Below are 27231 nucleotides of genomic sequence, written 5' to 3'. Positions count from 1 at the left end.
CACTTCTTTTCGGTTAATACACAACAGATTAATACTTTCCGGTTAATACACAACATATTAACACTTCTTTCTGGTTAATACACAACGAATTAACTAAATTTTCATTCTACTGTTATCCAATCATAGTCAGGTATCAAGAGCTGCTATTTCATATTGTTAGACTCGACCCTTCCGGTAAAGCTCTTTTTTGTACAGAATCAGTATAGAAAGTTTCGTTGAAGTCAGATCTCATAAACATCTATTTACAGCTTTATTTGCTTTCAAAACTTAGCAGAGGATTTATTGCTAGTTGCATCTCTAAAAAGTTCTTTTAAGACCATAAATAGGTGCTACTAAAGTTTGCATCTATTGTTTTTACAGTTCCTGCATTATATTTGGAAAAAAGCACCTATGCAGAGTTTCTTGTTGGTGAGGAAGTTGAATTGGAGTGTGACGCTCTTGGGAACCCCCCACTCTTTACCAACTGGAGTAAGAGTAGCCCTGGACTTGAGAATGCACCATCATCCTGGGAAAGAGATTCTAGGTAAATTCCTATTTTGACAGTTGATGTTTTGCTGAGTCTAGTCTCACTCCTTTGTGTATCCTTTGCTTTTTTTAAATTTGTCCAATCCTGCCTTACAATTTTAGCTTGTCGTGTTCATAAACTTGTTGGTTTGATGTCTGTGAAAGAGTTACGACTCCCGAATTTCTGTACTCCATAAGCATATAGATAGATGGGCTTTGATAGGGCTAGTCATTGTTCATCGTGCAATATAGGATGAAGATAACCAATAAGTATATAGAGAATGGCATGGTGTCAGTGCTGACTATATCCTCAGCTTTGAGAGAAGATAGTGGGAATTTTTGGTGTACTTGCCAGAACCAGTTTGGAGATGCTGTCAAGGTTATTCATTTGTTGGTACAAGGTAGGTGGTAGACATTCAGGTAGAGTAGGCACTAATGTAGCATGTGTACTGCTTCACTTGCAAAGAACGAGCACATTGGTCAGCTAAATAAAAATTGTTTACCGTTACATGTGAAAGATGCTCTCACATTGTAAATTTTTTATACTTGAATTAAATGCTTTTGTTTTGTCATGTAAGCCATTAGATATATTGAAATTACACACTCGCATCTCCTAACCACATTATTTAGTGTTATTGACTGTAGTGCACAGTGTACAACTCTGCACCACATAAAAATTTATTTATTACAGAAAGACCACATCCTATAAAGGAATGCACAGTTGAGAGATCTATGAGTAGGTCTATTGCTCTGTCTTGGTTGATGAGTGATGATGGAAACAGCCCAATCTTATTTTTCACAGTGCAGTACTCAGTCCGGAAAGGTATGTCCTGTTAGCAATTGCAATTCATTTCCTACTACACATTTATATGTAGTTGGAGTGAAACAACCTCTGTATATATATAAATATATATACAGAGGTTGTATATATATTTATTTACAGTCAAACATGGATAACTCAAACTTCACGGGACCGAGTGAAAGTGTTCGAGTTATCAGAGCGTTCAAGTTATCAGAGCACTGTCACAAGTCTATGTATTAATTTTATTAGTAGATACATGTACATATACAAACTATAATATAAATCAAAAACATAAATCGCCTGTTTCGAATTAAATGCTTCTAACGTAAAGTTTAAAAATGTTTACCAGAAAGTATAGAGATTTTTCTATTACTTGAGATTTGTTTGTTGTTTTAGGTGATGTGACTGCCAGGACGTTTTTCAGATTAAAATTGGCAAAACCTGATCGCTGTTGAAATGCTCAGAGGAAAAGACATCTTTTTCTTCTGAGCGTTTTAACCAAGATCAATTTTGCCGATTTTTCTTGAAGTTTATGCCAAGGTTACCTCACTATTCTTTGCCTTCGAAGGACCATCGCTAAGCGGATGTTTGGTAAAAATCAAATTTTACCAAACCTTTGAAAAGTCGTTGACAAAAATATTTTGCCTATGATGGTAATAACGACGCCTATGAACTACATGTACTAAAAATTGAGGTTTATCTCTATGGCTTGGAATAAATTGATATTCTAAAGCGATAACAACCGTCTCGGTAGCCATTGGGCAAAAAACTGTACGAGTTAACGAAGTTGAGGTCGAATTATCTGAAGCACTTTATCATTGTGTGGGAATGGACCAAACAAAACCGTTCGAGTTAACCATGTGTTCGAGCTATCCGAGGGCGAGTTATTCATGTATGACTGTATATATATACAACCTCTATATATATATGTATATAAGTATATATATATACAGAGGTTATATTGTAATTATTGTTATTAAATTATATGTATACATATATATATAAAATGTAATAACAATAATTACAATATAACCTCTGTATATATATACAGTCATATATACATATATATAGTACATATAGTACAGTACATATATATATGTATATATATATATTTATATACATATATATATAATAGAGGTTGTATATATTTATATATATAAATATATATAAAACCTCTGTATGTATATAAATATATATACAACCTCTATATATAAATATATATAGAGGTTATATATTTATATATAGAGGTTTTAAACCTCTGATATATTACTTGCATTCAACACCATTTTATATGGTAAATACTCTCTCATTCAGTATGGCTTGAGTTAGCCCCTCGGACTGGACAACCTACATCTATTGTAGAAACCAGTTAAGAATTCATCAAGTTTGAGCTTACACCACACCAATAACCCATGCCAATAACTCTATTTCAAATCTTTGAATGATTAACAGGAAAGCAGTATTAGTTCGGTGCTTTCTCTTTTCTCAACCTGATGTGAAAGTTAAGGATTTTGAATGTTTATCTCATAAGGCTTCGGTTAAAAGGTGCAGCTAATGAGGTATAAGAATGAAGCCTGTGCAAAATCTTTACAGTACTCCCTTCCCTTATCAGCGGTGATGGGTATATTGCCATAAAATAAAATCAGTATAAACTCGCTCAGGTATTCGTTAGTATGACTGGCTCTGGCCCATGGTATCTGATGATTGGAGAGGTAATTTGTGGGATCATGCAAAGGAACTTCTTCTATTTTCTCAGATATCTTAGGAGCTCCTGATTTGAAAAATATCTTTTTTTGCCGTTGCCAAAGTAACCTGAGCTGCTAGAGGTATATATAGTAGGAGTTGTCTGCGTAACCCTTAGCTACCACATCTTAAGAGGTGTTGGATTAACAGCTGAGATTTGTACAGCTGCCCCACATACCAACTTTCTAAACCAGAAGAACTGTCACACTATTTGGTTGCAAACTAGTCTCAGACTTACAAATGTCCTTAAGAGTCCTTTGCAAAGCTGGGTAGCATACCGTATATACCCGCATATAAGCCAATCCCAAAATGCAAATTTTTTTTACAAATTTGTATGGGCACATAACTCTGATTAAAAATAAACAAAATGACATTACGCCACCTAAGTTTTAACAACTATAACTCGAACCTTTATTAACTTTGTTAATAAAAGTGACACATAGCAATAATTGTCACTATAGCTTGCGGCATTATTACTGTTAAAAATAAATACTCACTGTCACTACTACTATGGCCCAATAGTCCATTGATCTACAATTTGTAAAACCTACGTAGCTGTAATGCTTCTGATCACCGCGAAGAACAAATAGCTATAAAAATGTGCTTTTGAAAAGCAATACTAAGGCCAACGTGAGATGCAAACATGCTTTTCATTAGCTCAACACAAACAGATGATTGTCTCCTTTCAATTAAGTGGAAACATGATACGCTAATTACACAACTACTCACCAATCAGAAACGTTTTGTACTAAGCCTGCAAAAGTCGTTATTTTTCCACAACATTTTGCTCTGATAGATACATACAGCATGTTGCATTCTATACGGTCAACTTGTATGCGAGTTCTTATAAATTATCTGATTTCATGGCTGTTTTTCTAGGGTCGGCTTATATACGAGATAGGCTTATATGCGGGGTGTGGGGGGTGGTACACGATAAGTCGGTCAAACAGCCCTCTAAACCAAAGGCTACCCTCTAACACCCTAACATTTAATCTCAATAGGCCTACAAACCTAGTTTTAACCAACTGAAACTAGGTGTAAACTCACTGTTACCACCTTGTGATCTGATTTGTGACCATTCTCAACAGAAAAGGGGAAAGATTTTAAGGTTACAGCTTCCTAGCATTTTGCATTTGCTAAAACCACACGATAATGTGAAGTTTTCAATTCTTTGCTATACACTTATTCTTCAGAGCGGATGCTATGAAGAATTAGGCAAATGGAATTAATCGTATTTAAGATTTCAGTTGTTACTGGCGACATCTGGTTTGTATTCAAGACTGCTGGTTGTAATTGCTACCATGATTATTCTTACCAGTTTAATATAGGTATAATATAATTTTTAGCTAAAACCTCAAATAACTGATGGTGGCAAAATACTTAATTTGTGACTGATCTCAATGTTATAACCTAGATGGTTAAATATAAATTAAAAAAAAGTCAAGAATCAGTTGTAACCAAATAAACTGCACTATAAGCTCTGCAATTACATTCATACCAAGGATGCATTCAGCTGAATGTGTCCTTGGTATGTTAATTATGTCAGAGATGTCAAAGTTGATATTTTAACGCTTTTAAGATTATCAACTAATGTGAGGTACTAAATTGCTGCTATGGTTCATCATTATTTCCATAATAAAAGGTAATATTTCCACTGTTCACTGATCTCCACTAATGGAAGCCGCACCAAACGGATATATTCCTCTCCCATTCTGTTTGCGCTACTTCAGTTGAGTGCTTTGTTAATGCAACTAATTAAAAAATCATTGCTAAAGCACTCGGCTTAAAAAATAACTGCAACCATTTGTCGATGTTTGTTTCCGAAAAAATATCATGCTATAAATAGCTAGTGATAGAGCCTGTCCAGCAATTTTTAGGTAACTAGTTGTTTAAAATAGCTATCCTATATCCTTGTTTTGAAAGAATAGACAAATAGATTTGTTACGATCCTCTGTGTAAATGTGTAAAGTTATGCTAAAACTATGCTTCTATATTAATATAAATAGTGGCAGCTGTGAACAGGGTCATTTCAGCCAGTATTTAAAAATGAATCTGGATCGTTTGGACCATTTAGAAACAGTTATAAAATGAATAGATCAGGATAAACTTTGTGTCGCATGAAACTTATGAAATAATCTTACTATTTTTAATCGATTATTAGGTATTCAATCAAGCTCATCGAGATAATAGAGTAGTCCCCTTGACTGCTTGGAACTGCTTGGAACTGCTATAAATGGATTTGTTAAAAAGAATTCATGCACTTAACGTTTTCCAGTAGATTTTAAAGTACAATTGATTTACTTTAAAATTATAAAAAGAAACAGTTATAAATTTTTAGTGATTTTGTGTCATTAATATGCAAATGCATAAACTATTAATTGTTACTAAAATTGCGCCTTTGTTACAGTGTGCCTGTTCATTCATACAGTTTCAATTCAGGTTTCATACTCCACTCTGTTTACAATTGTAGTTGAGTGGGATTCAGAGACGAGCGCCATCAACAGTTCACGAGTCTCAATCAGCATCCATAACCTTCAACCTGACACTTTGTATAAGTTCAGAGTGTCAGCAGCCAACTCAGTAGGGATCAGTGATTGGAGCAAGGAAGTATCTGCTCGGACAGCCGAGGAGTGTCCAGGCGGGCCTCCTAGACGCATTCAATGGTCGACACTTTCTGCAACTTCTATGAAAGTCAACTGGCTGGTAAATATCAGTATGCAGTGGATGCTCCTCTAGCGTAAACCTCCTTTCATGTAAATTCTATTTAATGTGAATGATTTATGTAGTTTTTGCTTCATAATGTGAAAAAGTTCCATATAATGTAAAGCATTAAGTCGGTACAAGTTCCCAAATTTGGTTTGAACAACAAGACTCATAGTTAGCCTTAAAATATAAGCGAAGTGATAAGAATGAAGAGAAAAGTTGCCGATACAAACCAATAATTCAACAGTTACTACAGTTACAGCGTCTAATGTACTTGTGATAGCAGAAATAATAGTGTAGAATGTGTTACAATTAGAAATTACCGTTGTTACGTAAACTCCTCATCAATGACATGAGCTGTCTATAAAATTAATAACAAAGCTATTTTCATACCAAGAACAACATAGGTTGCAGGTCAGCATGCTACAGACTGATTTCTGTATGAACATCATGTCAGGTGTTGCTGTTTTCAGTTTATTACACACTGCCCGACCATAAACTCTCTCAAATTGATTACAATTTTTTTCAGTTTCACAGTGAAATCATGTTCCATTGTTGCTAAGTGTTCCAAAAAATGAACAGACGTACATCAGTTATATGAGCAGGTTTGCACCAAGTTATCCAATTTTGTTCTAACTTACATGTTCTTCTCTGCACTATGCACAAATTTGTCTTATTGGCTTTCAAACTGATTAGGATTTTAAGGAGTTGCCCGCCCAGTTTGATAAATGAAAATTATACCGAATAATAATTAAGGATTGGAAAAAGGGCATCTCAAATTTACAGCTAGTTGAATGAATCGGCAAGAGTTATTTAAATTTTTATTGCTACACATGGACTTATTTACTCGGTTTTCAAAGTACAGTGGGCCCCGGATTACGGTGTCTCTGCCTCACGCTTTTTCACCTTACAAAGTGGAATACGAAGTTTATATGGTCCCTCGTTACAGCATTTTTCCCACCATACGGCATCAACAAAATTCTTTTTGAACTTCAAATTTGAACAGCATCGCTTGGTTTTTCTTGTCGATTTAGTTTGAAAAAGGTTTTAATAAGGTTGGTTAAAGGCTATAGTAAAAGAAGCAAAAAGCCCCAAGCCGGAGACAGGCAGGTAATAAAAATTAAGACGATGATAAAATTAAAGTTAAGTTTAGTAAAATATTAAACATTTTACGCTGCTCCATAAACTTGCTTTATATACAGTAGACACTCCTATAATGTATACTTCCTCAAACGTAAATTTTAAATAGCCTTAAAATTTTGTATGAAGTTTTTGCTTCGCACTACGTAAAAAATCCCATATAACGTAATGTGTCAAATCGGGCAAATTATCTCATTCGATTTTGATGTTAATTTATCTCACTGAACTTGCGAAAGAAAAACCGCCCGTATAGCGTTATATCTACTGTATATATACATGTACTGTACTATACAACTTCCATGACATTCCAGTTCATTGTGATGGATCGTCAGCTGTGTCGACAAAACAGAAAATAACTAACTGTCTATAAATACTTTAAGGCGATCGATTGTTGCCGTTGTTACAGCGTCCATGAAGCTGAATGTCACGAGTTGAAATATCGTCGAAAGTTTTTTTTTATCCTAACCTTGATCTCTGGGTACAGATAGATGACGTACACGTAGTACCATTTTTTATAGTAAAATATTTTGTTGTTTTGCTTTATTGTATTCATATAAAATATTTGTTATTAGTCATACTTTGCAGAATAGACTTTGCTGTTTAGAAAAAATAAGTAAATTGTTGTAAATGACTGACAAAGATGCTCGCTCCCCATCAACTTTTTGGAAAATTTTCGCAATCTTGGTCTATAAAACCAGTGAAATTAATCAGCAAAAAAGAGAAAATTTGTCAATGCAAACCAATAATAATGCAGTTACGGTACATCCTACAAATTAAAAAAAGTTCATTCAAATTTTTCTCTTTTGTTAGCCAAAGGGATGAGTTTGGAAAGATTTTGGAAAAGATTAAGCAATTCACATGTATTCCACTGTTCTTATAACGTAAAATCCCTGTAACGTAAACATTCCTGGAACAGATTATATACTTTGTAGGAGTGCTGAGTACTTACTGTACTTATATCATACTCTCCTTTGCATCTGCTTCTTAATTCTGTTGTTTTTCTTAAAACTCATGCTTATAATGTATCGCGTCAAGTGACAGCTTTAAAGTCTACTTGTAAACTTTCGTGTGACAGATTCTTGTATTGTTTTGTACAGGCACCTGAAAAGAGCTTGCAATATGGCCGTCTGTTGGGATATAGATTGGTGCTCAAGTTTGCGGCGCCACCTGGTGAAAATCTTCTCGATATCCCAGATTCCCACATTCTTTCTTACACTCTTGTCAACTTAGAACCTGATACAAACTATACAATAACTGTAGCCGCTTATAATAGTCAGGGCCTTGGACCGTACTCTGAACCAATCGGTGGATATACATTTGAGAATGGTAAGCTCTCCCACCGCCTATTTTGTGCACTCGTATTGTGGGTCATGATTGTCGGTGTTGTGCCGCCTATCACATATTACATTGCTATGTGAAATTCTGGAGTGACCGCCAGCTAGCAGACCTTTCACCAAGTCACTAATAAAAATAAATGCTCACACAGCTTAAATAAGACTCAGCCTATACCTTCGGTGTCAGAAGTCAGTATGGTTTTATCCTGTTTTCTATTGAATAACGTAGCATGACTAATTTTACAATTTATTTTGACAATCCAACACCTATGTTTTCAAGCATGATTGAAAAAGGAAAATGGCGTATGATCATCGACAAAACCGCCTAAAACTTAGAACATGCGGTGCCCACAAATTTTCTTTCTGATACGACCTGTGGCATTCACAGTTAACTCTCTCATGATTTATTTGACTGATAGGGCTAGGACAAGCTAGCAACTTTTTCTTGTCTGCTGTATGTCATGTAACAATCGTTTGCTGTTGGCGCTGGAACTGCTCAAGGAACGGGGTGTTTAACACCGCATCTTTATCGATCTACAAAGTTAGTAAAATCTTACATGGGCACACCACGTGTGAGACAGAATGGCAAGAGTTATTCACACAGTTAGTTATAAAATTTGGTATTGTAAACACTGTAGATCGCGGGTCGATACGCTTCAGACTGATCGCTGTTCCAAAATAAAAGATTGGGTGATATTGCTTTCTTCCTTTCACTTGTTTCTGTTTACTCGCTCTCAAACTGATGGCAAGTTTTATCGGCTCATCCTTGTTTAACTTGAAAAATTGTTTTCCTTTTCTAGAATACTAAACACAAATTTTACCACTGAACAGTAAAATTGCTGTTGAGTCACTGCCTAAGTGTCCCAAAAAAGTACAATTTTGTAAGTTATGGCTTACATGGAGTTACTTGATTTTGGTTTCAAGCTTCTATCGGTAAAATTATTGCAATCACAGTAGTCATTTTTAGGGAGTTTATTTTCAATTTCAGCAGATTGCCAATAACCTGAAATGTGTTGCATTTGTAGCTGAATAAAATAATAGTCCATTATAAAGGAGCTCTTCAGCTATATGGTAATTGCCAAACAACTAGGCCTACCATATGAATTAAGCTGCTGTTCCACACACTTTTTTTTCTTATGTTGAGCGCCCCACTAGTGGGATGCCTACTCGGGAGTGATGCAGGTGGCAGCTCACTTATGGAGTGCTTCAAATTATATTTTCCTACCAAGTATTAATTCAAACTTATTAAATTAATTAATATTCAAATTATATTTGCCCTCCAATTTGGGGTATCCTAAAGTGGTCCATGTAACATTGATCATAATTAATATAGATGCATAAGAAAAGATATTCATGTACAATAAATTAAAACCTGCATCACACAAACATGATTGTAGTTTTGTGTTATTCAGTATATTTTTAAATGTTCCTTAGTGTTTAGTTTGCTGAGTTGTTCCATCATGACTCACAGAAAATCATCATATTTTTGTCCAGATAATGCACTATTTAATCATAAACGTTAAGTGAATGAGGTGATCTAGATTATATCATCTTATTCAAATAATTGTTAGTGTTTTGCCATGCTTGCATTCTATTCATGCAACACTGAATATGAGTTTAATTAAACGTGTGTTAACATACATATTTAGTTTGTTGTATATTACTATGAACACAGCTGTTTCTTGCAGTTCCTAGTTATGCCCCAGTGAATGTGACAGCTATCGCTGATGTGGGATCAATAACTGTGCACTGGGAGAAGCCCATACTTTTAAATCTGCATGGCCAGTTGTCAGGCTACAGAGTCATCATTCACAGCATCAATAAGAGGCAGGGTGCGTACATATGTCTTGTTGCGGATAGAATAGCTTGCCATTGAGTTGATGTACATCAGCATTTTAAGCATAAAAGGTTTTAAAAATGAGGACCCAATGCTGATGGGATACACTCTTGCTAAACTGTTACAGACAGCCCGTCGACAACCTATAATATTAATCTATTTGTGTATCTTGTCTTGCTTTTTATCCAAGTGGCCATAGCATATCTCATAAGGAGAATCCTAATGCTTAAATATCTTCCTCTTCTTGTTGTAAAGATGAACGAGACCATCAAGTTTTTACAACAACGGAGACTAGTTTAGCTCTCAAAACCCTCAGAGCCTACACAAACTATAGCATAGAGGTGTGTGGATACACGAGCTATGGAGATGGGCTCAGGAGCTCTCCTGTTTATGTGAAAACACCTCCAACAGGTAAGAGTTGCAGTTCTAGAGGGTTACTCAATGATTCCTTTTATATTGAAACCTACAACAGAAAATATCATGGTTTACAACCCAATGCAATACTTGCATTGGGTTAATAAACACAATGCAAGTTTTTGCATTGCGTTTATATTTGGTTTTTATGCTAGACTACTTGCTATTTTATCTTTAGGATATCAGCAGATGCTGAAAGTTTTTCAAAAATTAAATTTGTAATACAAAATACTAACAATAATTGAAAAAACTGATAACAATCATTTTCTTTTTAGCTTGAACCTAATAATTGCTATTTCAAGTTCATTCCATATCACCAAGTGCTAGCTCCATAATCTGCGTGAGGCCATGTTTTCAAGCTTACTTTTGCCAACAGTTGTGGTGTTATGCTTGCAAATAAATCCAACTTGAATTACTCCTTTCTGCCTTGTTTCTTAAAAGCACTCTTGCAAAATTTGAACAATAAGTCAAGGCAGCACACCTAAAACAATAAATGTTATGAAACTGGAAGAATCATCAAACAAAACTCCAATTCAGTTGATTTAATCCTGCTGAGCACCATTTATATTAGCATATACAACCAGACAGCTGCCGTTAATAGTGGACCTATTCCGTAAAATAAAAACACAACCGATCGGATATTTAAGGCCACTATGTATCGGTACATCAAACATATTTATTTATTAAAAGTTGGTTCCCTTGCAGTTGATGTAGCCATCTATTACATATACGCTGGTAAAACGTAAGCAAATTTCTGTTTGACAAGAACAAAAGAGCGCACAACTCCACATTTGTTTGGCTTCTCTGAATCTCCTGTCAGCAATGTTATTTGGCACTCGTTTTACGTTGTAATAGATTTTAACATATTCATGAGATTATGAAATCTAGTTTCATACAATCTAAATCAGTGTGAGCTAGGTAGGTAACATTCACTATGATGGTATTGATCGAATTACAAAGTTTTCATCATTTGTAACGTTTTGTATGAGTAAATATTCAGTTATGCTCTAAATGGGTGTAGCTAGTTTTAAATTTGACTTTAACTATATATTTATATAGTTTGAGTAGATTTTTATATTTGAACAATATGCAGTAATTTTATATATATAACCTTTAGGCTGGTATGAACTGATGAAAAACTACACAAGAATGAATTAATCATCTTATCTGCTCATATAAAATTTAGATATAAGTCAAGTCAAAGCAATTCAGTTAAAATAAACAAACACAAATGTTGGTTCTACATATGTTAGTGGCTATGCGGCATGGCTTGCAACACAAGATCTGAAAGTATACTTGTTATGAGTTTTTGGCTCATTGTATAATCGTTGTGAACGAACATTTTTCTTTACATTCATGCCATGCAATAAAGAATGATACGCATATCCCCTGCTCATTGCTGTGTATTCGCTTATGCTGTTTAGCTGCGAGAACACCATGTCAAGTGAAGGCTGCTGCTATCAATTCTACAGCTGTCTTCGTTTCATGGCTTCCTCCTTGTGAATCAACTGGTCTGGTCATAGAGTATGAGCTGATAACATTCAGAGGTGAGTCCTTGTATGTGCATATTAGCTGAAGTGTTTACCATACATACATATGGCACATGTTAGTGGTCGGTACACGCCACGATGACTCAGCAGCACTCAGACTGTGCCAATTATTAGATGTACTAATTAAACAAATCTTACATAAGCTGGCCACCATTGATATTTTAATCAAGTCATATGATTGTAAGTGTTAGTAGCTAGATACGCATGCATAAATGTGGTTTCTATCACCATAAGATTGAGCTGGTCTTTTAACTTTTTTTGTTGGCCCAAGATTCAGTCGGTTCATCATGAGCCTTGTCAGCAATACTACAGAGTCACAGCATGCGGAACCACTTTCCTTTTCTGACATGAAGCAAAACTGGCCAGCTCATGCCAGGAGCATTCTACACAAATTTTTTTTTTGCCCATGGCACACTTGGTGGCTTGTGTCGGTCTGGCTTGTCACCGAGCCATTCATGTAGCAGTGGTAACTAATTTTGTTCAGTCTCCATCAACAATAGCAGTTCAATATCGCTTTCAACAAAATCATTCAAATTAATTTGTATGAGCGCAAAGGCAGTACAATTGCAAATGTTTTGTGTTACTCTAAAAACTTAATAAAAATTATAGCTTTACCCCAAACATTGGCTTGCTTGTTGAATGAATAGCTGAACTGTTGTGGATGCAGCCAAATTTTTTATGCAACTTCTGCCATGTTCTCTGTAAGCCCAGTGCCTTTCTGTTGCACGACTCTGTTGTTGTTTTTTATGTTCAGGAGAGAAACCAATGCGCAGAATGTCAATTGGATTTCCTAATCTGAAGACACATGCAATGGTCACCAATCTTACTCAAGGTCAAGTCTACGGTTTTACTGTTAAAGCTAGGCATAATCAGACAGATTTCGGCGAAGAATCTCCTGAAGTGACTGCTTCACCGACTACACCTGGTATGTTTCATTGTAAGCTGTAGATTCTACTCATATGTATGAAACAGGTTATATTTTGGTGCACGATCTATTTAAGATGCTCATTTCATGTTGCAGCTCCACCAACTGTTGCCTTGGCCGAGTCAACCGCTGACATCAGTTTTCATAGCAGTCTAATGTTACCTTGTCTGGCTGCTGGGGATCCTCAGCCATACGTCAGCTGGGCTAAACTGTAAGATCCGGCTTTAGCCTTTATTTCTTGTAGTTGCTATCTTCTAGTTTCTCTTCGTTTCACAAAAAGTCACATGGTGACATTTATTATGTTCAGGTCAAAGAATATTCTTCCTAGCCATCTAACAGCATTCCCCAATGGAACCCTTTATACTGATCATGTTGTCAATGAGGACGCAGGATATTATACATGTACTGCCTCCAATGGTCATGGACAGGCCCAACATTCTGTGCAAGTCAACATTCAAGGTAGTTTGTTTGCCAATATGTTGTTGCTAGCAGCCCATGCATTCAAAATGCTGCACTGGTATGCTGACGGTAGTTAGAGGCAGATATAAGATTTTCATTTTACTCTGCTTGATGCGCAGAAATATCTTAAACAGTTAGTGTTATTTATTTTATATTGACAGTTATATGTTTAGTTCTACAAGCCATGTTAAAACACAATGGGCTAAAGAAGAATAAAATCATCATCAACTTGTAATAGCAGTATAGTAATACCTATAGAGAATAACTTGAACACTAATATGCCAATATCTATAACAATTCAACATTTAGACTTTCTCTGTTAGGACATTACAAAGTTCTACACAAACAGCTAAGCATGTAAATTTGCTATATTTTGGCATATTTTGCTATAGAGCTTTTTAACATGCTTTTATGAAATTTATGGTTTTTCGCTATTAATGCCAAATTGCTATCAAGCCTCTGATTTTATAAGTGGGATCTTTTATCATTTCAGTTTGCGCTCAGTTCAGCATACTAATAAATACAACTATCCGAGGGAATACAACATTCTTAATAAAGATGTTTGTGACCTATGGTCATAGTTTAATAATAGTGATGTTTGTTGTACCTAGGAAATGTTCTAGAAATGATCTACGATGGCTTGAAATACATCAATTTACAGACAGTTATTTTGATAAAGAGCAGCGATAGAAACTTTCATTTAAATTCTGTTATGATATCTAGAATGATCTGCCGCAGTTTTGACATCAGTAAGCCTATCACATTGGCCCGTGTAGAGATCTTTAATAATTACGTTTTATTTTTGGTATATTTTCTCAACTGCATGCTCGAACATCAGTTGTTAGGTTTTACTAATATTCTTAAAGGTTGACTCGCAACAAAATTCTCATTACAGTTATTTAAAAGCAAGAGATTCACCATGTCTTACTCTGCTGTGTTGTTGTTGCAAAATATGTAGAAATGTGATTACAAGCTATTAAAAGCTAAAAAGACAAACAGTTCACTGCAGCCATCACAAAAACGCCATAGATCGGAATACCTTTTCAAAATGGCTCAAATCGGACGTAGATGAACATGATGGTTTCTGTTTACACTTTCATGCAACTCGATTGTCGAAATATTTTCACAAATATACTTCACCCATTCAATAAAATCATGTCTATTTTTCTTCCACGTCTATTTCATCATCATTGTAATGCTGTCACTTTAAGTACTGATATCTTAAAACCTACCGTAAAGTTTCGTTCAAGTTTTTAACCTTAGCTCGAAGGAGTGCATATCATTCTCTGATAAATATGACGAGCCTATTGGTCACCTGTGATAGTCGAAAAATGCTGCAGAAATTATTTGCGTTGTTTAGCAGGAAGTATGGGTCACATGATTAGATTACGACTAGACGATTAAACCAAACCGAAACAAAACTGTTAAGTAGCGAGCATCTATATTTGATACGGGCTTTTCGGTAGAACCCGAAGTGTTTGTCATATATTGTTATATTGAGCCTTTATATTGCTGTTATATTGAGCCTTTTATTGACCTTTCAGTTCCCGTGATAACATCACGTGTCAAACGATAACCAAAATTTTTGAGAATGTCATCAAAATAAAGATATTCCAAACTACGGCGTTTTCGTGATGGCTGCGATTAACTGTTCGTTTTTTAACTTTCAAGAGCTTGTAATCACATTTCCACATATTTTGCACCTACAACACAGCAGAATAAGACAAGGTGAACCTTTTGATACCAAATAACTGTAATGTGAATTTTGCTGCAAGTCAACCTTTACTAAAAGGCAGCAGCTACACAGCGGTTTAAAATAGATTTTTAATGGTCACACACTGAGTAGTGGCACATCCTGACCATCTACCAGGGCTTATTTCTTAACAAAAGGTTTTAGTTGTAATTTTATATGTGCTCTTCTTTCTCCTAGTAAGAAAAGCTGCCCATTGAAGTGCAACAACAAAAATTTTGAGTTACCCTAGGACACTTATATTTCGCTAGTATTTAGTTTCGTGAGTGGCATACAGAGTAAAATTTTGCTGCAACTTAATTTCGCAGCTCTGATGAGTGCGAAAATATAGTGATGTGAAAATAAATGCAGTGGAACAAACATAATTAGATTCATCAGGTCCAGTTCACTGTTACGAAATTGTTTTCAATTTGCGACTAGTTTGTATTTGTAAACCGCAGGTAGAAATGTGTTGACGAGATCGATAATGCAATTTGATCGCTTGCTGCCATATGTTTCTTGGACTATCAATGACGTCAAAGTTCCTCCCGCCGTGACTGATGCGGTACCAATATGAGATCTCAAGTATTTATAGCACGCGGTGGCCATGCTCCGGTTGTTATTGTTTTTGGTTGGTAATAAAATTCATCACTACAATAATTATTATTAAATTTTATGACTTTCCCTACCAGACTTTCATCCTCATCAGTTACAAATTCAGTGACTAAACTAATATCATCATCTTCCTCATTTGTCTTGGCTTTTCCAAAAAAACCTGTTATCGTAATTTGCTTTGCCATGCTGCTCAATCGGTGTATTAGCTATAATGAGTTTAGCAGAAATTCTCCAATGAGCCAACCACACACGAAAAATGCCTGCATTTCTAATACGTATGACGATTTTATTGTGAATATTAATCACCAAAGCTATTTAATTTCGCGTTTTCGCTCGTTCGTTATGATAGTTTAGTTTCGCTCATGAAATTTTCGCGAAAGGATGACTCCGCGAAAACGCGAAAGTTAGATGAGGCGAAATCATAAGTGTCCTAGGGTATAGCGTGTGATTCCACACATGTTTGTCAGCTTAGAGCTTGAGGCAAAAGCGCTATTTATTTTTATTGCAGTTGGTATTAATGAATACTCAAAATAACAGCTTCCGTGCTAACTCGGCCTGCTCAAGTGCAAACTTTTACCTTCGAGACTTGAGCAAAAATTATTAGCTTCCAAAGCGTCCTTTGGCATTTTGATCAATTGTTCATCAACCTTCGGGTTTGGCATCTTTTTTGTAGCCAACCCATTATCGATACACTAGAAATGCGTTGGCGATACGCCATAGATGCGTGCCAATGCATAATTTCGAAACTTACGCGTTGGTCATTAGAGATAAAACTGATTCATCTGGCATTGGTTTAAATGGTTGATTATAATGACCTTGAGATCTAACATTAGTTTGAATGGTTGATTATGATGACCTTGAAATTTGGCATCGGTTTAAATGGTTGAGTATAATGACCAGGAGATATTATTATTTTATTCATTTCGAACAGATGCTAATTTCATTTAAGGTTGGCTTTCAAATAACGATGACAACAGGGCCTCATAGCTCATAGAAACAACTATTTATATATAGACAAAGATATTCTTATGTAGCAGACATACGAAAGCCACTAATATAAATTGGAACTGTTCATGAAACAATTCAGATAATTTGAGCAGTAAATAAATCTGTTAAAATCTTTTTTCCATAGTTTGGTTAATGTCATGAACCTAAAGTACGTTTGTACTCGGCTGTTTTTGTTAATGTGCAGCATTTTTTCTTGAACAAAATTAATATGGCAATGCAAATATCTGTACAAATGTTATGGTAACGTAAATCGTTGATTATCCATATTAGATGTTGCATGTTCTGATGATGTTTAAAAAAGTACTGGAAAATGCCTTCTGTGTTCTTCTATAGACTCATATAAACTAAATGTTCAGAGGTTGTAATAAATCCATTATGGTCAAACAGAAAGAGAGTACCACCAATGGTCGAACAGAAAGAGAATGTTAGCTATCAAGTGAAAGTATTTGCTATGTGTTGCTACTCTTGTACTGTGTTGCAGACCTGCCTTCACCACCAGTCATAGAAGTGAGAAAGACACTCTCTTCAATCGTACAGATCAACTGGCATGGCACAGACAATGGTGGATCATCTTACAAAGGTAAGCAACTTTAGTTGATACTATGGTGTCTGTTTGGATAGGGACCTTTGTGCCATTTTTCAATACCTAAGGAAGGGCTTGAAAAATTTGCCATATAATCAAGGTTTTCAGTGATCAGGAGATCAATCCTGTCCAAACGCTCTAAATAAGATAACTGACCGAGGATTGAGCTTAGAATAAATCTTGGAAAATACATTACCATCGCGATCATAAATAATGACAGTGTGCTATAACCATAACACTCACTCAGTATCCTACCACCATGAACGCTGGTACAGTATCTGTTAGCCTTGGACATGAGCCTGGTCTATTATAACCATTGATACTGGTATTGCTTATTTTACTAAGCACCCTTGGTATCTGAAAGCTACAATATATTCCTTTGTAATCGAACAATTCATGTTGTACTAAGGTGCGTAAAGGTACGGCCACACTTGCCGGCTTTTTTCGTTGGTTCTGACCGAAATCGCGAAATGAACGAAAAACACAGAATTTTTTGGTTGAAATTCACAGAATTGTCAGAGCTGTGCATGCACAACACAATCGTCGACGAAGCGCTTTTAATCGGCTAAACAAATTATAAGCAAGTGTAATTTCAGCAGCTTCCGCAATTGGTATAGTTCAAGACACGTATTACGACAAACAATAAAAGTACCAGAGCAATTCAACATAGTACATACAGTACATACGATGGATGCAACTGCTTAGATTGTGCTATTGTTGGTTTTTTATAGTTCGAACACTATGGCTGCGAATTGTTTCTCTTTTAATAATAACAATTTTTATTTAGCAGCAAAATTTCTGTTGTAGAAAGAGTTGTCATCTTTAGCGCAATCAAGTCAATTGCGTCGTTTTTACTATGGCGAATTGTGTTAGTATTTTTCTTGCGTGTAACATTATGTGATTCGGACTATATAATTTGCGAAAGCTGCTATAATTATGCTCGCTAATAATTTGTTTAGCCAATTAAAAGCATTTCGTCAACGATTTCGGTATGCATGCACAGCTCTGACAATTCTGTTTATTTCAGCCGAATAATTCTGGGTTTTTCGTTCATTTTGTGATTTCGGTCAAAACCAACAAAAGAATTGGCACAAGTGGCCGTACCTTTAGGCATAAACATAAACAGGTAAGCTTTGACTACATGCATGCAGCGTATATAGGCATACATATATTACTTGGTTATACAACTTGTTTATAGAAATATCTAGCACATCATGCCTCTGTTGTGTAACACAGTTCTTTGTTAACTGATATGAAGAGCTTCGCTAACTACTGAGATGCTTCTGTTGAGAAATAGATTCTTTTTAAAAAATCTTTAAAATCGGCTGGCCCATTAGTTGTGCTGAGTTTGATCCACGCCTTTTGCTGTTTTAGATTGGCTGCTTCAGTGGAGGAACAGTAGCAAGTGGAACTCGGTAGATATACCAGGTTCAAAAAGATCTTTTTGGCTTAGAAATTTGTCCTGTGGCCAGATGTACGATATTAGGATGAAAGCGATCAATGAGGAGCGTGGTGGTTCCTTTAGCAACATCACTACTATTCAAACTCGTGGAGGAAGTATGTATACTTTATTTAAACATAACTTTAGCTTAACATTTCAGATCCTCTAATGAATTTGTATTGCTTATTATAAGACGCAATGTCGATTTTTTCTTACCAGTATAGGGATTGTATGTGCATCATATAGTCGAAAAATACAGTACATGTTGTTATATGACCTAGATAACTTTGTAATCACGTGTCATGTGTTTCAGGATAATGGCAGTTTCTGAATATGTCATGGCTGTTCAGTCACTGTTATAAGCCGTAACCCTCTTGCCGTCAAATTGATGAGATAAAGTGTTACAAAATTGGTGGAATTCTGTCATAATTTGACATGACAATTAACCAATTGATTTTAGTACTGTGAAAAGTTATTAAACCATTATGTCGGCAGTTTTATCCAAAAAGAACCATATGATCGTACTTTACCTTGAAAGCCTTGCTAGCAGCTACCGTGATGATTAAACCTAAAATGCCAATGTTTTTGCTGAAGCAGCCAAAAAACTTCATCAAAGCACTTCTTTATACATGTAGTTTCGGATGCCTTATTTTTCTTTTAAAATCGGATTTCTAGGCTATAATGTTCTTCTCACCAGACTTGAAAAATAGTAAAACAGAACTTTATTTTGCTTATAATTTTTTTCACATAGTTGAGAAATAGTCCAAACGTTATATCTTTTTATTGAATGAAGGTCTGTGAATTCTATAGTGAACTTACATGCTTCTTTAACAACTTATACCTATTATAAATAGTTAATGTTTACTAGAAGCTATGTAGAAATAGTTGCAATTTGTAATAAAGAATCTATAAGGGATTTTAAACATTTTTTATAACATGGCTGGTTATTAAATCTTAACAAATTTCTCACAATGGTAAAATTAGTCTTTCAACCTCCTGCTTGGTGTACTATTTGATTTTTATGATAATTAAGTATACTTTTTAAAATACTAGAAATTCCACTGTCATACAGCCCACGACCAAAGTGATATTGGAAAAAAGAAAGGGTACTGATGGTTGAGAAATGCAATATTAGCAGTCAAATAGGATAACTGCAATGGTAGCTGTAATGTACTGGGTTTGGGTGTTATTATACATAACAAATAGCAATAATGAAAGGAAAAGATTATATGTTTATATCTCTCCTCCTGCAAAAAGAGAAATGCAATATTGGCCAATATTAGAAGTAAAATGCACTGATATTATTATAGAATAACCAATATTATTTATATAGTAATAATATAAAACCAATGCACAATTTTTTTTACTTTTTAAAACGGCATAGCTAACAATATCACGAAGTTGTGATATTTATATAGATTTTTAGAAAATCTGTACTACGTAGTCATTGTTCTGTAGTCATCCAAACTTATAATTAATTATTGTAATAATCTCATAAGAAACGTTAAAAAAATATCATCGTCATTTGCTTTACTTCCACTGCGTTGGACATCAGTTAGAATGCGAAAGTATTCAAATGTGTCGGCAAATGAAAATGAAAAAATTGAAATCGGCAAAAATGTAATGATTTCTGTACTTCTATGTTAATTGCCGAAACCTTCGGCAATTCGTAAATTCTATAGACAGGTGAAAAGTGCACGTTATTTTTTCGTGAAATGCGCAAGACTATATCGTTCTATTATCTGTCACGCGGCGTTTCTATTTCCGGTCTTAACTTTTATTAAACCAAGCTTTTTAAGTGTTTTGTGGCGGTTTTCGTCCAAATTAATCTGTCTATTTATGTATAATCCGATCAGATGGGTTAGTTTTAGGAATTTGTGGTAACCCTTCAAAGGCTTGGTAATATATTTAAATAGGTTTAAATGTGTTTTGTATCGTTATTATACTTTAACGACTTTACAAAACGATGCTTAAATTTGTTGAAGAAATTTCTTGACGAGGGCTCGTCTCATTGTTGATGAATAATTTTCTTAAGTTGTGTGCACATGCAATTATAAAAACTCCCACACTTCGCTCCGCTCGTTTGGTCGTAGGAATATTAATTCAAGCTGTATACAGCTTGAAGTTTAGGTCTATAGACCTAAACTACTGTAAGTAATTAAACTAACAACAGCAATAATGAAATATGTTTATTATATCTCTGAAATGCAATATTAAAAGTAAAATATATTGTAATATACAGTTTGAAAGTTGGTTGTGTTGAATGTAGAACGGTTTTGACAGCGATATGTAACAGAAATAAATATTAATGAAATAAATATTTAACTATCTCAAACTTATGTTTTACAATAATAAAATAAATTTTAATTCAAGCTGTAGACCTAACCTACTGTACGTAATTTAACTAACAACAATGCCAACAATAATGAAATATGTTTATTATATCTCTGAAATGCAATATTAAAAGTTAAACGGCAAACTGATGTGTAATATACAGTTTGAAAGTTGGTTGTGTTGTGATGAATGTAGAATGGTTTTGACAGCGATATGTAACAGAGAGCAAGCGTTGGCATTCACACGTCTGGAGGTTTTATGCAAACTGGAGTGAAATAAAGAAATATTCTTGTCATAAAAGGGCGTTGTAGTAACGCCCTACCTTGTAGATAAGATGTAAAGAAATCTGGCTGATGTTCTAGATAATTTGAAAAACCTTCGGTAATTGGACAAAAACGTAGGCTGATAAACTGTGTACCACATTTTTGTACTTGTAAATCGGTCTACGCCTCAAACAGTACACAGTAAAGTTCTACTATCTGTCGCACGGCTTTATTGGCGTTTCGTAGGTCGGTCGAAACTATTAATAAACCAAGCTGTTCAAGCGTTTTGTGGCGATTTGTGGCAAGACTTTATCGTTCTATTCTCTGTCGCTCGACGTTTCAATTTCCGGTCTTAACTTTTATTAAACGAAGCTTTTCAAGCGTTTTGTGACGATTTTCGTCCTAATAAATCTGTCTATTTATGTATAATCCGATCAGATGGGTTAGTTTTAGGAATTTGCGGTAACCTTTCAAAGGCTTGGTAACATATTTAAATAGGTTTATATGCGTTTTGTATCATTATTATACTTAAACGACTTTACTGAAAAATAGTTAAATTTGTTGATAGGATTTCGTTGCAAGGGTTTGGTGACGGCCGTTAACGGATAATTTTTTGGGAGTTGTGTGCACATGTGCATTTATCATAAACCTCCCAATCAATCGCTTCACTCTTGTTTGGTCGTGGGACTATTATTGTTCAATGGTTTAACAATTGTATTAAAATGTTGCCACATGATTTTCAAGCAGTTTGAAGCAGTAATTCAGCCCTTGTTCAATTTAACTTTGCAATACTTCATAAAGTCACAAGCTCTGAATTTATCGCTGGAGGTGTAGACAGAGTTACAACTTTTTTATTAGACAGGGGAAGAGTTAACTAACCGAAGGATGTTCGGCAATTTCTTTGCTGTCCAGAATGGGCAGTCACTTAATAAATGGCCAGTTTAGATGATAAAAAACCAAGTGATGAAATTTAATCATCTTTCTGTAGTGTTCTTGTGTAAAATACTTTGTAGTTGTTTGTGAGCTACACCAAGAAATATCTTTGTGCCAATATATAATGTAGCTCATCTCTAGGCATTAGCGCATTTGTATTTTATAGAATTTAACGCTCGATCGTGGTAGCTTTTGCTGCCGAGGTAAAAGTTGATTGGTTATGTTGGTTTATATTTTGTATTTGCGTTGTTATTATGCCTGTATCATAGTTGTCCATAAAATATCCTGCCTTTTTATCATCTGAAAGGTTTGCTATTTAAAGCATTCAATGACTGAAGTAAAAGTTAAACTGCTATGTTTTTATTTAGCACTTCCAATGTAATTAGAGCAGACTATGACTCAGCAGGCTCATGGCTAACCATGAATATTGCAAAGTCCTGGCTAACCATATTGTAAACATTGGATGGTATCTATTAGATTTTAGTAGGAAAACAGCTGTTCCTTTGTGCTTGTTCCAAAACGTTCACATATGAGTATGTCCGAAAGCATATACAGTCATACTTCGACATACGAGCTTAATGTGCTCCGAGGCCGAGCTCGGGCGTCGATTCTCTCATATCTCAAAGCATATTTCCTATATAAAATAACTAAATGTCAATTGATCTGTTCCCACCCTCTGAAAATAGCACCTCAAACATGATATTACGATGGAAAATGTGTTTTTCGTTGTCCTAATTCACCACTTACGCTCACAAAGTAACAAATACCTATTAGGGTTCTGCCCTGAAATACAAGATAACATTATGGTGCACAGTACTATATGAAGTCCATACCTTCGAGACAGACGTAGCGACTTACGGCGGTGTGAGAGAGACTTGACAGCAACTTATTCAGTATGCTAAACTTTTGTGATGCTATATAACATAAACTTTAAATTTTGCTTACTAAACAAACACTTGAAAAATAATTTTTAATCTTACACTAAACGTAATTCTAATGTTGTCTTTGTTTTCATTTTTTTGTTTGACTTTTTCGCTTCGCTATCACTTTTAGCTGGCCTTTTAAAACTTCAAACTGATCCGATGAGAAAGACTGAATGGATGCTGTTTTCATAAACCGCCTCTCGTGCATGTGCTGTCACGGTACTCCGTCGCATCGAGAGCCGCCTCGTATGCTCGCATCTCAGTGTTCTCGTATGTTGGGGCACTCATATCGATGTATGACTGCACTTTCATGTTATCCAGCAGATCTTAGCTGTCTGCTGAAGTCTGGGCTATGCTCTGCATAACTTCTACTTAACAGACAAAATATATTAAAAGATCTAGATTGTAGAAACATCATGTTAGTGTAGAATATATATTTATTGACATACTTGTTATTATACAGAGCCAAAGCCACCATCAGATGACCTCCATGTCACTGACACTGACAACACCTCACTTACCCTCAACCTTAGCGCCTGGGACAGCAATGGCTGCCGTATCAGTCACTTTAGGTAAGCAGGAGATAGATTGTGCGCTGCTACTTAGTTGTACCAGACCTTCAGGCTCTGGTACAACTAAGTACCAGAACCTCTTCGCTTCTTTTTTTATTCAACTGATTGCTATATATACTACATACATAGTAAAATATCAAACTACCAGATTATTTTTAATCAGTTGGCATGATTAAATGCAACAATATTAGTTAGATGAGAATAAAGAATCTTTTTATTTATTTTCAAGCGTAGCATTCAGAGACACGGATGCAATAGCCCAGTGTCTGGTTTTTAAAGATTTAATGTTATAGTCGTATAAAAAGCTAATAGTTTTGTGTTTGGGAACAAGAAAATATGTATACACTGATTGGAATGGCTTTTAGCTGGTCCCTGAGCATGAGTTTAAAATGCTTGTATTCTATGGATAGTACAGGTGCTCTTGTGTAAGTAAATATTTAATCTGATTTCAGTAGAACTTATTACAAACAAGTATTTAAATGACACCTGCGGGAAGGTTTACATAAGATCAGAACTTTTAATGAATTTTGCACTTTGTGTGTAAGGTGGGCTTTTTATACATATTTTTAGTGTATCATATAGAGTGCTTGACAAAGGTGCTCGCAAACCTGTGCCTTTCGTCAGCTCTGCGCAGCAATTATTCAGTTTAGAGAACTTAGAGTCAGGCACATGGTATGATCTTGAGGTGACAGCCTTCAGCACTGCGGGAGCCACTACTGTTTCCTTCCATGTTTCGACTTTGACCATCCAGGGCTGTAAGTCATGCTCAGCTTCTCTATAGAATTTACATTTCTTTCTTACGCACCATACAGGGTTCATGTCACTTAGGAAATTATGCAGTCGTTTAGCATGCGGCTGGAAGCAATTGGTGTGAAAGCACTCCCACATTTCTGACAGCTTTGAGCTTTAATCTGAATATTGGGTTCTGAAATTCGTAGCACAAGGCTGTCGAAAAAATGTTTTTTGTGTTTTTACTGATTTAACAAAAATCTTTAGTTTTCTCAAAATAAACCTTAACCTCTGCTGCTCATCGAGTGATTACTTGTGTAAATTGTCTAATAAACTTTTACAAGTGCTGTAGACTAGCCCTGTTGTATAGTCAGATATTGTTTTAGATACTGGCTTGTGTTCTTAGTATTTAATTTTATTACAATATTTCAAATTTTTAGTAAATTCATTATATTTTTTAGTAATTTGTATGGTTAGCATTGACTTAATTTTTATTTGGCAAGGTCAAAAAATGACTGCATTTGAAAACTGATGTTTTCATCATATCAATTCCATAGAGAAAAAAACATAATCTTTTAAACATTATAGCTTACACTGTCCAGCCTTGTGTATTTGCTTTCATTTATGAAAGGAGACGTATAATTGCGTTGAATCAATGTATTTTAGTAATATTGTTTCGAGGTAGATGACTTTACATTAAGAATGATTTCAGTTTGAAATAATTTATAATTGTTCAGCTTGCTTTTGCGTGACCAGGAACAAAGGTTAATAACAAATGCAAGTATTTATTGTTATAGTTACGTGTCTGACTATTTACACAACTAGTTGAAATTTGATAATTAATATTTGTGATGAAAATGACTATTATACCTAATACTACCACAAGTTGCATATATAGCCATTTTTCCTAATCTTTGAATGCGCTTAGCTCAGGAGCTGAAGTTTATAGCGTGCTACTGTCTATCAATGCGAGCTATATTATATCTCTATTGTAGTACTTGACCAGCCAAGTCTAGTACTAGTAGAATTTTTTTTAACAAATTTGTTCAAATGTTACAAAGACAACACATGCAAAAATTTTAGCAGCACTACAAATATGAAAACAGCCTAATTATCGAATTTTTTACTGTGATTGCTCATAAATTGTATATCTATCAGCATTTTAACTAATTTAAGGGAAAAAATTGCTTGTATTAAGTCACTCAATAAGTGACTGTCATCTATATAGATTTTACATTGCTAAAACTAGGATATCAAATTACCTTGATTTGATAGTTTCAGAAGCCAATATGAAAACTTGTTTTTTCAAGCAACGCATATAATAAACATTACATTTTTTCTACGGTTCAAAACCTAAAGATTTATTTTCCTGTCGCTCAAACATAACAATGAGAAGATGCGACCAAGCGCCGACACTGCTTAGCTACATAAGTCGGCTATGTCAATGACTAGTTTTCATTTTTTGTATTTTAGCTACGATCCAGCCACGGCAGCAAGTGAAACAAACGGCCAGCTCCAATGTTGCCCTGTATGTCTCACTCGGTGTCTTTGCCCTATTTGTGACTCTCATTGTCGGCGGCATCATCTATTATTGGAAATACAAAAGACAACACTTGAATTATGGAAGTGAGTCATCTAGCGATGGTATTACCAAAATGAGGTGTAGATGATGCTTAGCTTTAGTACTACTGAATGTAACCGGTGCAATTGCACGGCCTCAGAAACTCAAAGGCATTTGTTATCTTAGGCCTACTAGTTAATCGTTGTTAGTTTGTATCCAAATTTTAAATGGTTATTCAAATGTAGCAAAAGTACTGCAGAAAAATAAACATGTAAAAATTGATTTTGTAAACCTAAATGACTATATGACATACGTAATATGACGTAATTTTAATTAATCTGTGAGCAAAGAAGGCGTGTTGATATATGTTGTCGTTGTTTTATAATTGTAAGAGTTTCATCATTTATTTATCCATGAATGCTCTCCGATACCACTGCTAATTTATATGCTGCTGTAGTACTGCCACTGATAAAATTCCTTAGTTTTCAAAATATTGATGGCTTTATCTTAATTTTTATTAGACTGCTGAATGTCTATCAAGTGTGATGCTTTTAGTACTGAACAATAATGTTTTCTGTTTAGTTTTAATTAGTTTTCTGATCTTCCCTCAATTGTTAAAAACCAGCTCAATACTACTCATTCAATATATTTTATTATTTTAATCCGCGTTAGACATTGAATGAATAGGTGAGCAATAAGTTACAGGTATTTTATTTTTGTTGTGTCTTTGTATTGGTAAAAATATTGAAACCGCAATAGATATTTAATGGGAGTTTTCTAAGATGTTAGTTGTATGACATTGTGAACACCTTCAAATGTATTTTATGTAAAGCTGAATGAACTAGCTCACTTGAAAGAGGTTCTTAACTGTACTTTGATATAAATCGTGTTAGGTAGTTTATATTCTACAATATTGAACTCTTTGGGAAAACAATTACTTCAACAGTTTTTATAAAAGTTTTCAATACCGTAGGTTTGGCAGCCACTTAGTTATATGGGACAGAAATTTTAATTTAAATTTATTTTGTCAGGTAACAAATTAAGTGTATTTATCAATATTTTGTACTTGTATTAATTGGTATTAACTATTCCAATTGTTTTAATCATTCCACTTTTAAATATAGGCAAG

At 34.9% G+C, this 27231-nt stretch overlaps 1 protein-coding gene across 1 annotated transcript in view; it reads left to right on the top strand.

Moving 5' to 3' along the window:
* The first annotated feature begins 1199 nt into the window (after window positions 1–1199).
* The window catches only part of LOC137403723 (cell adhesion molecule DSCAM-like), a 47988-nt gene continuing 21956 nt past the window's right edge, over window positions 1200–27231 (top strand). Inside the window, exons 1-14 of the mRNA XM_068089743.1 lie at window positions 1200–1327; window positions 5520–5752; window positions 7990–8218; window positions 9915–10058; window positions 10319–10474; window positions 11902–12024; window positions 12782–12952; window positions 13049–13163; window positions 13260–13411; window positions 17245–17343; window positions 18721–18903; window positions 23704–23812; window positions 24383–24567; window positions 26015–26167. Coding sequence (XP_067945844.1) covers window positions 1237–1327; window positions 5520–5752; window positions 7990–8218; window positions 9915–10058; window positions 10319–10474; window positions 11902–12024; window positions 12782–12952; window positions 13049–13163; window positions 13260–13411; window positions 17245–17343; window positions 18721–18903; window positions 23704–23812; window positions 24383–24567; window positions 26015–26167 — 2143 coding nt within the window. The 5' untranslated portion in view covers window positions 1200–1236. The remainder of the gene's footprint in view (window positions 1328–5519; window positions 5753–7989; window positions 8219–9914; window positions 10059–10318; window positions 10475–11901; window positions 12025–12781; window positions 12953–13048; window positions 13164–13259; window positions 13412–17244; window positions 17344–18720; window positions 18904–23703; window positions 23813–24382; window positions 24568–26014; window positions 26168–27231) is intronic.

This window comes from Watersipora subatra, chromosome 1 (genome assembly GCF_963576615.1).
Source record: "Watersipora subatra chromosome 1, tzWatSuba1.1, whole genome shotgun sequence".
Taxonomy (NCBI): Eukaryota; Metazoa; Bryozoa; class Gymnolaemata; order Cheilostomatida; family Watersiporidae; genus Watersipora; species Watersipora subatra.
The sequence above is the reverse complement of the archived record's forward strand: the minus strand, read 5'-3'. Positions and strand labels throughout refer to the sequence as shown.